Here is an 11,561-nt window from a genome sequence, read left to right on the forward strand (position 1 = left end):
GAAGTAGCAAATTGTATTCCTCTTGCCTGTCAGAACGATGATTCTTTGCGTTGGGACCAGTGGTTGTGGCAAATCAGTCCTGCTGAAATGTCTTCAAAATAAGAATAACCTGGCAAAGCTCAAGGCGGATTTGATGATGTCCACTATTCCCACCGTTGGGTCCAACCTCGTCACACTAACCCGGACCCGAATGAAAAAGAACCAAACCCTTCCACCCGAAGAAATCATCATTCGAGAGGTGGGCGGAACCTTGGCTCCTCTGTGGCACTCCTATGTGGAATCCGGAAACATCAAAGGGATCTTATTTCTGGTCGATGCCAGTAGTCCGGAGACCATTGGAGCTTCTACCCTTTATATTATTGAGTTAATCGGTAGCCAACCTGCCACAGTTAATTTGGACGTGATGGTGGTGTTCACGAAAACGGATTTGAAGAGCGGGAGATCTTTGTCAGAGCTGAAAGCGATCATGAGATTGGACCAGATCGTGGCCATGACCAACCAGAAGATCACTTCTCTCACTTTCAATACGGAGACTATGGCTAATCTGGGCGAAATCCATGATTGGATCATGCAGTTCAGTCTTCCGAAAGTGACCGTAAAGAAGTGAGCGTAATGTGGAAACTGGTTTATTAACGAAATTTGTTTGAAAGTTCAAATCGGAGCGAGGAAGGCAAATAAACGGATTGAAACCAAAGGTTGCGTGAGTTTTGTTGTGGTCTTCCGTGAAGTTCCGTCTCGTTTCGTTTTAAGTTTGAAACTTTTTTTTTGTGAACTTGTGAAAAGAGTCAAGAGACTGAATTATTTAGAAATACAATGATGATAAGAAGGAAAATCATGAGACTGACATGTTAATCATTCATATATCCATTTTTAGGTTTAGAATGCAAAGCGATTACTGAGTGAGCCAATTAAAAGATTCAAAGTTAGCATAATGTTTAGTTTCTCATACCAATATGCTTGTCAATGACTTTGAAAAATTAGAATCTAAACGGCAAGGGATTGTTAATCCTTTTTTTTCATCGTCCAAATCCAAATGAAAATCTGAATCTCTTGTGCTCTAGAAAAGATGTTAATGTTCGCAAATTCTTTTTTTCTACGAAAGTCAGGCTAAGTAATCTTCAATATCTCATAATAACAAGAGCGTATTTTCAAATCCTATTCTCTTGCATTTCATCTTTTATCAGCCCACGTTTTAATATCACGCTCATGAATAATTGTCACGGAGCATCAACATCGATTGATCGGTCTGGATGGTTTTTGCAATCATCAAATTTACATTATTCTCGATCGATCAAACAATCTAGCCATTATTTTCGGCCAAACGCTGTTATTACAGCATTACGAGATAAAAACTGTCCCTCATCTATTTTATTCTTTTTCTCTCTCCGAACACTTCACTCCGGCATCTTGGCCTAAACGAATTACCGTCCTAGATCCCCTTTGGCCGAAACCACCTCCTCTTAACATTGGGCTAGATTCTCTCTCTTTTCATTAAGGACTGTAGCCCCTTTTAACTTCCCCAAAAAGTGAACATCCCAGTTTTGATTGATGCACATACATCGAGAAACCTGATTCTGTTATCACCGATAATAGCTTTGATAGACGACGTTTTTGCTCAACTCAGAGATACTAAGTTCTACTTGGAGGACTTGGACTTGGTTCTACACGTACTCGCTCACTCGTTTTTGGCTCGGAATTGGTTTGAAGTCCCTGAAGAAAAGACTCTGCCCATAAAAATAGTTGCGGCTCAGGCTGGAATTTCTATTCTATTCTATACTACTGTAGAGTGGTTGGTCCTGGTTGTGTCATGAAGTAAAGCCTGGTTTGTCCCACCTGGATGAATGATCTCGCACACTAGTGAAATTTAAAACCTGCAGAATATTGAATTGCCTATTCTTTCACTCTCCCTTTGGCTTTCTCGCTTGATTCCAAACTCACATCTTTCGCTTACATTAAAGCGCCTCAAAAAGCGCAAGTCAACTTCATATTTCATTCCAGATAGATGTTCCTTTACTACAATAATCAGGCAATTTAAAGGAATCTTGAATCAAATCGCTTAGCAATGGCGCTCTGATTCGAATGGACTGATGTCATCAGAGAAATCATTGCTTCTCTTAGTTATAAAGCGCTTCAAGTATTCGCTACCAATTGTGAATGTTGAAAGTGATGATGTGGAGGGAGACAGAGAGAGAGAGAGATGGAACTCAGAAAAAGGTCATAAAATTTTATGTGCTCATATTTGCATAGACAATATTGTCACCACTACCATTGCCATACATACATGTGTATTGTGAAGAGTCCTTGTGGTTCTACCCACTAATTTTCACAATAGGACTCGACTTCGATATGTTATGAAAACACGAATATCTGTTTTACGAGTCGAAGAAAACTAGGATTGCGTCAAATCTAAACATTGGTAGTAATTCTTTTGTCTCATTTACCTATTCTAATTGAAATTGACACATGAGGACCCACTCCGGGCAAAGGAAACAAATGACGTTTTAGGGGACGAGTGATTAAATTATTTCCTTAGCTACTTCACGCTTCCGTCTGAACACAGGTATCTGAGCGAAAACGGCTTTTGAGTCGTCATTATCGCCCTTGTCGGTCGGTCCTCGTTGGTTATTCGTCCACTCCAAATGAGAAGCGATACGGATCAAAATCTGTCATTCGACGCAATGCTTATCGGAGTGTATCCGCAATCACCATGTGAGGCACAATGAATACTGCACTTCGACACTCCTCGACAATTCCCTCGAGAAGCCACCACAACAAAACTCGTCCAAGGTAAAACCAGGAACTTTCCATCAAAGCGTTTCCACTCTTTTCTTGACGACGGAAATGGAAGCTGCCCTTCTTGATCTCTCTCTCTCTCTCTCCTCTCTCTCTCTCTCGTTCTCTCTTTCTAGCCTCTCAAGAATATGAGACTATGAGCGCTGAGGGGCGAGTACTCTACAAAGATACCATTTTTGTGAGGTATGGCAAATGGTGCTGAGATCAAAATGTCGTTGTCAGATGTCATCTAGCGACAAATATTCAAATTCAAGTCCACATGCATGGCTAGTCGAGGAGTGAACATTAAGCTGGTAACGGTTGGAGTCAGACTTGTCCACATGAGGGACTCTTCAGTCCATTGAGGGACTGTTCAGTAGAGGACGGGAAAGGCCAGCCAAACGTTCCCTTGTGCGCATGTCTGGGTTTCCTAAAACTCAACAAGTTCGCGAGTTCGATCTCCAAGTGATCTTTGATGGGAGTGAATGATAACAATATTTGACTTTTTGTTTAATTAGCGCTTCCCAAATGTTTCCCTGGGTGCACTAATCGCCATGGATGATCTCGGACGTGGTTTCCTCTATTGTCTCTGCCATTCTGCCATAAATATTGTCGTACCTACACACCATCACCTCGTATCGTAGAGACTATTCCAAGGTAGCTGAGGACAAGTGAAGTCAGGATGTACGATGTAAGCCATTTTTTGCACTCTTTGCCTTGTTATCCAAATGATTCATTAAATCAAAGAACTATCCAAAAACCTCTACACCTCAAATCGTCACAAGCGTCTTTCCTCGTGTTTCCGTAAAACTGCTCCATAAAGCTAGCCATAGCCATAAACCATAAAGTGTAGAAGTGGTGTTGCAGCAATTGCAGACATACTTGGGGAGCACCTTAACACCATTATATCAAGGTGATGATATCGTCTCAAATGCCTTCACAAAGTGACGTTTAGGAAAATGCTAGTCAAATTTCCCGACTTACTGCTTGGCCTTTGCCCTTGGTGCAATGAAAGCCATTAAATTTGTCGCTCACGCATTGCATCCGCCCTAATTTATTCGATCATTGATTCCTTTCAGGTGAAGGTAGGTATGCCCAAGTATGATTGGTTTCAGTGCATGTACTACGTACGAATTCCATCAGTCATCAAAGTCACATTGAGTTTGGAGGCGAAGTAAAATAATCATAAAACGGGAGAAGTCGTTAAGAGACTGAAAAAGACTATTTCCGCTCAGCTTTAACCAACTCTTCAGCAGCCCGAGCAATCCCATATCTAAGGTCTCTCTTCGTCTACCTCTCTCCGCCAGGTTTTTCATGTCTTTCGTTTTCCACTTTGACTCTGATAACGATGACACGTCCCATAGTTAACTTCATCCACATATACCGTATAGTTCATGCCAAACACAAGACCAACTCACCCAAACATTCGAGATCATAACATCTCGATAAATCAAGCACCAAAATTGTCAGCCTCAATTAGATGTGGCGGTGGTGTGGCGCTTGATTTCTGCAAAGAGCTGGCGAATGAAGCTTCAAGACGAGGACGAAGATAGCCGGCGTTTCATGCCGAATCCTTTGCCCCAGGTGGTAATTAGACGCATATAAAGCGACGTACAAATGATCGTCATGTCTTGTTCAATTGAGGGACAATCCGAGCTGGCTGAAAACGGTTGGTTTCCTCTCAACGGGTAACAACGGATGCACATACATTTCCAAAGTCAAACAAGAGCTTAGATTCAAAAGATCCATATTGGCATCAGTTGTAGATTGGATCTAGCCTTTGCGGAGAAGTTTGGGGCTGCCTTCAGATATCATGGGGAGTCATGAGGTAATGGTGATGTACAACAAGAGTAGTAATGTCCAATTTAGGCTTTATTAGTACGGTTTCCATTACCTTGAACTGGATCAGTAGATCTAAAAAAAAACCTTCCACTGCAAAAATGCCTGCCTGCAGTGGCTCATTTTTTCTTCAAATCAGATGCGTGACTAAATCAAAGTCCATGTTGATATAAGGGTGGGATGGCTCTTCGTTTTGAAAATGACGGTGCAATCTAATTGGGGGGTTTGTCGTTTCCATAATTATCATAGGCCAAGCAGCTTTAGTTAATTAGTGGCCTATGCACTTACTTTCCGATCATTCCTTACCTTCCCCCTAAAGTAATTGTTGGAATCGATCGAATATTTTCGAAATACATCACTTCCATAATTATCACAAATTTTATGCGGCGTCACATTGATAGCAAGAAAGCGTTCTGGAAATGTCAAATAATAATAATAATACCTCTTGTTGCACCTGTAAGCAAAAAAGTTATTCTAAAAGCAAAGTCGAGAGTAAAGAAAATGAACTTGGGTGAGGTTGTGTGATTGAAGAAGGTTATGACCGTATTTTGCTCAATAAAGAAAACTCTCCGTAATTAGTCTCTCCACAACTCAGTCGACGGACACATAAAACATTCAAGTTTGTGTACCTATATGAAACACTAAGAACAGAACAAACGAGTTGTTAAAATGCCATTAATCTTCTCAGTCATGTCACATTTTGATGAATTCCGGGTCCAGGTGAAGTGCTATTCAAAGGGTCATTAACGACACAATTCAAGGAGATAATTGATTCTTAAGCGCATTCATTGATAGGGGGAACCGACGGTTAGGGTTACAACGGATAAGGAGGAACCCTCTGTCTTCTTCTTTAGGAAAGGGGTATAATTAATACCTATCGAGGCAACAACTAATACGGATTGCGCTTCGCTTAGCTAGCAGACTGACTGGTCTTGGCATTAAAAAAAAGCCCTCGTCCTCAGCAGATCACCTGCCATTCATATCAAATCGTTGAAGTCTTAATTTCTATCCATTTTGGGTAATTTTCTCGTTGGCCCCAACCCCCACTCATTGACCTCTTTGACTCCGTTCATCCATCTATTCATCTATGTACCTACGTAGGTATGCACGCACCTTGATCCAACTTCCATAACCCACAGATCCATCAAAGTCAGAACAAAGCCAAGCCTTACAATAACGGGGACAACTGGCGCTAGTTTCCAGGCACGGATATGGACGAATCAAATGGAATGAATCGAGTGACAAGACTCGCCTGTTTGATCAATTCACTTCTTCACAGCTATAATTAAAACGAATACAGGCGTGACCGAATCGCTCAGAACTAATAGGATTTGCTAGCTGTGGAGGGTTTTCACTTAATTCGTGCGGATTTTCATTCATCTACTATGGGACAGTCGATTGCTCGGTTTCGCCATAACGCAAGAAGAGCACCACGGTGAGAGGACCAAGACTTACTAGAAGAAACCTGGCCACCATCCGAGACAAAAGAGTGATTGCGCTAATCAATGATCGAATTTCCCGACATCCTCGTCACCCACTTCTCCAGTCAACAGTTCCACTTGGATAATAGACATGCGATGGATCGGCCTGATCATGAATGACCAGGATCTCGGGCAAGGCATGTTGTTGCATGACACCCTCAAGTCTAGGTATGAAGAAAAGGATTCTTCTTATTTCTTTGCCAACCAGCTAACCAACCAACCAACCAACCAACCAACCCACCAACCAACCGTCTGTTGCGTTGACGATGGCGTTGTAGGGTTTGTTGTAAGTGTTTGGAAGAGGCTTGACGTGTTCACTAGAATCTGACTCGCACATTGGAAATGAGAAGACTAATGAAGACTAGCACTTCCTCGATTGGCACTCATGCCTTCGAGCGGAGTAATTAACGTGTAATTATCTAATCCATTTCAAAAAAGGCTTCTTCTTTAGCTAAATACAGTATGTTAGCCTAAGCTTGGATCGCTTGACGTGGTGGGTTAATCTTTAGATCTGAGAAAGTACCTTTTGATTGTAAACTGGCACGGTCAATCCAAATGGCAATCGGGAGAGAAAACGTGGGGTTATTGGAGAGTTTTATTTTTATTGAGGATGGCTTGTTTACATTTAAAGCGATGACATTATTGCAAGGGATCGATTTAGGCTTTCAAAGTTATGCTCTAAACCCCCATTTAAGAGCAACCTTAACGCTTTTCCAAAAGTATGGAGGTCTCAACACAACTTAGAAATCGGCAGCTCCACAACAATGCACCGAGGCAGTTGTCATTTTTATCTGTCAAGGGTGGTTTCGTGCAAAAACTGCGTGCAAAAAGCGCCAGATATCTGAAAATGACTGGCTGTCATACTTCATGAACCTCCAAATCCGAGTCACTTATCAGAATCTGTAAATAGAATGGAACTATTTGTTGATGAACCCAAACGGATGGGTAGTCTTCTGTACTGTGAGTACGGTTCAATAAAGCCGAGCCAACCAATGGAAGTACTCTTGACTAGCTTCCAAAGCCCAATGGTCGGTTCTGGCAAGCCATTATTTACATCTCAAATATCTGTTGCAAGGAAATTGGGAAACGAACGAGCAATCCGGGGGGCTGTTTTCACATATAAATCCAATTGTAATTACTGCAATTTCCAAGTGATATAAATCTTGACTACTAACGAAGGAGGAGTCATCACCCCCAAAAAGGTATTTAAAACCCACATCGAATAGCTTTTCAAGCAGTTGTCGCCTGTTTTACACGTGACGGAGAAAGTCCGAGGGTGATATAAATCAAAGGGCAACGGATTTTCATTCACGTTCTTGGATCGAAATGCATTCGAATTCAATGAAGCTCGGCTCTTTTCGCCAATGCAAAAAAGACTTCCAAATGACTTGTCATTACTAAGTTGAAACTTGTTGGCCATTACTCCTCACCTATACGGCACTAAAAAGTGACAAATGAAAGCGAGATGTCAAAAAGGCTGTTACTCTGCTTACTTGATTCATTAATTTAAATTCAAGCCAAACTTGTTTCGAGGAGCCACAAAAAGTAGCCCACACTGACAATTTACTTAGTGCCACCGAGTCATTAATTAGAGTCAAAATTGCACCCACCAAGTCAAGACATGCGAATTCCAATTCCCATCCTCCTAATCACACAACAGCCATTCACACAGCAGCCATCGTCGGTAACGAGATGCACCCAAATTGAGAAATACATATTCAACTCGATAGATCGGAGCTCATCTCGTATGCACATCGTTCCCAGTTTATCCCTACCCAATCTATGCCACCTATTTGGAACTTGTGCACCCATGTTGGATTAGTACAACGAGACGCTAAAAGGTTCGAAAGAAGAGCACAATGGAATGATTTGCATGCTTTGGCACAGGATGATCCAACATCGAAGCAATCTCGAGGGTCTATTGAAGACGATGAAACCAGGGGTGGTGCCTCACCCGGTGGAGGTGCTCTTTGGGCGGAGGAAAGCAAGTAGGGAGTCGGGAGTCTCGAGATAATTTGACTAAAAGCTCGCGATTTCGGAAAAGTCACGGATGAGTGAGGAAACAAAGTGAAGATAGATCACAAGGGCTCAAATGGGAGAGCATGCGTGAATGGTGGTGCTTTTCTAAGATGGAAATATCATTTGAATAAGAAACTCCCCCCGTGTCTCTCTCTCTTCCCCCCACACGATGCTTCTTTCGAGAGTGGTTCATTTGATAAAAAGATTCCACCGTTTCACGACAGGATTCGTAATGGCAAATTCCTCATGCCACTCAAATATAGAGTCAGGTCAGATCATGTTTCCATAACAGAGAAGAAAGAAAACCCATAGAGAGAGACCACTCCAAAGTCCAAGTGGGCGGCAGTACCTTCTTGGGTATGTACCTACGTACTAAAGTATCAATGCCAAGCCAAAGCCAACGGCAGCCAAACGCACGAAGAGGTCATGAACGAATCTCAGGATGAAGACGAACTTGAGTTTTTTGTTCCTTTCCGTCTCAAGGGTTGTTAAGATTCGTTATGATATTCACCCTACTCGAGTGGTGGTCATAGTGGAATATGATTCCAGCTTCCAAATATATTCATCCACCTCGGAAAAGACCTAGTTCCACAGTATACAATTTTCTATCACGAATCACCCCATTATCATGGTCATCATCGAAGATTCAGCAGCTTCCTTCAGATAAAGTCCTACTCTTGCTTCGTTTATGTCCAAAGTGGGTGAGCATCATCCAATCCGTGGCATGTGCTCATTTCACCCTCGATTGGACCACGGTGAATGATGCAAATATGGCCAATGTCTTCATTGGCCGGACTAGAACCCAACCCCTCGTCCAGCCCACTATAAAACTAAGCGGGCGAGAAACGAGGCTGCATTCTCGTCTAACATTTAGTCGTTTATGGTTTGTTTAGGTTCGTTCCGGGCACAATCAGTTTGTAATGGGCCTTTCCTTTCATTAATGAAGCTCAAATTTCTCATGACCTTAGAAATTCGATTTAGTTTATTGCTCAGGACACGAGAATCTATTGAGCTTTTACGTCGAGACCCGGAGAACTCTATGATTTATTTAATGATTCGTTCGATCATGTTATTGCTAGATTCGGCTTGGGTGGGCTCATCATCATGACCACCTTACGTTCTACATCCAACCTTCCCAACCCACCAACCCATCCAACCCAGTGTGGTTCAACTCGGGTGGTGGGATGGATCGAAAGGAGGTCTGGCTCTGCCTAGATTGAGGGACGCACAAGGCAGCTACGCACTACGGACGGACGGAGATAGCTCCTCATCTTATTTATGATGTCTATTAATTGACACGCAAGATATCGGATTATTGCCTGACAAGAACCGACTCAAACAAGCACAGCCATGCTCCTGTAGACGCAAAGACAGTTCGCTAGATTTGGTTTCCTTCTTTATTTGTGTGTGACGGTTTTAGTACGAATAACTATGGACATAACGATACTCGTTGAGATGAAAAGGGAGTTCAGGAATATGCAGTAGTAATACAGTTATGTTGACTCTGACATAATATGCGTACGTGCATAAATCTACTTCTAGTCAGAGGAATCAAATAAGACGAAATGGCATTCTTTGACACTGGATCAAGCTTGTCCGATCGCTAGTGCAATTTTAAAATATACGGGATTGTTTCATGAGAGTTCAACTGATCATCAAGATATTAAACTCAAAGATAGCTTTTGAGTTGGATGACGCCAGATTCGGAAAAAGGCCAGCTACGTACCTGGAGACCACTGCCATTGGATGGACCATACAAATTGATCTTCACTTTTTTATCCGTCGAGATGATTGCTCCTTGCGGCGGCATCCAATAGCAGCTATAGATAGGTAACATGGCGGTAAGGGAAGTTGCCCAACATTCACTTCAAATCCAACCGAAGCACGCCGCCTCTAATAACGAAGCAATAAAAAGATGAAATCTCCCAACAATAATAACCAGCAGGTTCTGGAGGCTGCCTGGTCATTTTTGAAAAAAAGTCAGATCAAATCAATAAATGTATAGACCTAGTGTGTGCTGTAAGTACGTACGTACCAATTCAATGGCCTCTTGCTTTAGCTATGGGTCTTACTTAATCTAATCCGACTTGAGAAATGACCAAGTCATCGCTCTTCAAATTGACATCTCTTTTTGAGCTCAAACATCAACACGTCTCTCTCTCACTCACACACATTGGCTGTTCGGGGGTCTCAAGTTGTCTGAAATGTCTCTCCACCCTCGTTATCCCAATATTTCGTCGAATCAATTGATCCCCAACAGATTGAATACGTTTTTTCATATATATGTAGTAAGTATTCCCATGCCGCCACTCCTCCCTCGACCACAAGGATCATCATGATGAGAAGTGGATTCTAATGGGAGTGCCTGCTGTCAATGCATATTACTATTCTACCACCACAGCAGCCCCCCCAAAAAATATGTACACCAGCTACTGGTCTTTTTCCATCTCGGGAATCCATAAAAATATCCCTGGATTCTCATTATTGGGAATGATTCGGCACAATTGACTTTTTTCGATACCCAATACAGCCTTTCCCTGCTGGGTTCGAGTATGTGTGAGTGTGAGTGTGAATGTTCGTGTGGGCTTGCTTTGCGTGATGGTGTTGGTTCGAGTCTCGGGCTTCGTCAATGGTTTGGAATGGTAAAACCCACCACGGCTAGTGAAAAGGTGGCTGGCTGCACTTGGGGGTGATAAACCATTGTTAGTACCAATCATTTCGGTCTGAGTGTTGCATGACGTGCACCTCCAAAGAATTCTCAAAGTATCGGCAATTCCGTGGCCTTGTTAACCTCAACACTTTAACGGGAAATGATTGACGATAAAAATAATTTCCGTCATTTTCAAAAGAGAACAACAACAGCCAGTGAGCGCTGCTCTTCGATGGAGAAGGAAATAAGAAAAACGTTCTAGTATTAATTATCATCCCAATAAACGTGCCACTTAGTTACCAAAGCGGGACTTGGGCGAGCGCTTCCAGAACTTGGATCGAGGGCAAGAATGACTCGTTAGTCGGCCTCATTATTGAATTTGAATTGAAAGAGGCTTGACAAGTTTGGCTTTGATTTCTTCATTCCCTTTGTCTGCACCTGGTCAGGAGCATGATAAACGATGTTCCAGATGAAACCCCTCTTTGCTTGGGTTTGTCTGGCTTCTTTCAAAGCCTCCATCGTCACCACCAATCCTTGAACGTGCCTGTGCCTATGTGCACTTGGTACACTGAGAGTAGAGTAGAGCAGTAAGTGCACAGTAGTTACTCTTCAACTCCAACGAGTTGCTTGGTGGGCCAGGAGAGTTTAAAAAAAAGTCACACTCTCATCCTGTGGGCGACAAAAATGTTCCAAAAGCCGAGTTGGATGAAGGGTTGAATTCCTTATTGAGCTTCCAATTGGCTTCTCAGTCATGCTTGTCATATTAAATGTGCTGGAGGAATCAATAGCCAGACTGGGAA

At 42.5% G+C, this 11,561-nt stretch overlaps 1 protein-coding gene and 1 long non-coding RNA gene across 2 annotated transcripts; one reads left to right on the forward strand and one right to left on the reverse strand.

Moving 5' to 3' along the window:
- Positions 1-6: 6 nt before the first annotated feature.
- LOC131886322 (ADP-ribosylation factor-like protein 16) lies at positions 7-929 on the forward strand. The gene has a single exon (XM_059234612.1). The coding sequence runs from the start codon at positions 38-40 to the stop codon at positions 605-607; it is 570 nt and encodes a 189-aa protein (XP_059090595.1). The 5' UTR covers positions 7-37; the 3' UTR covers positions 608-929.
- Positions 930-6,804: 5,875 nt separating this feature from the next.
- Positions 6,805-10,971, reverse strand: LOC131886324 (uncharacterized). The gene is made up of 3 exons (XR_009373908.1): positions 10,765-10,971; positions 9,838-10,004; positions 6,805-6,992 (listed from the first exon to the last, which is right to left on the reverse strand). It is a non-coding gene; the product is annotated as an uncharacterized LOC131886324 (long non-coding RNA).
- Between the last annotated feature and the right edge of the window lie 590 nt (positions 10,972-11,561).

This window comes from Tigriopus californicus, chromosome 9, assembly GCF_007210705.1.
Source record: "Tigriopus californicus strain San Diego chromosome 9, Tcal_SD_v2.1, whole genome shotgun sequence".
Taxonomy (NCBI): Eukaryota; Metazoa; Arthropoda; class Copepoda; order Harpacticoida; family Harpacticidae; genus Tigriopus; species Tigriopus californicus.

Excerpts from the sequence above, each read along its gene's own strand:
- LOC131886322 (XM_059234612.1), top strand. The coding sequence starts at position 38 with ATGATTCTTTGCGTTGGGACCAGTGGTTGTGGCAAATCAGTCCTGCTG.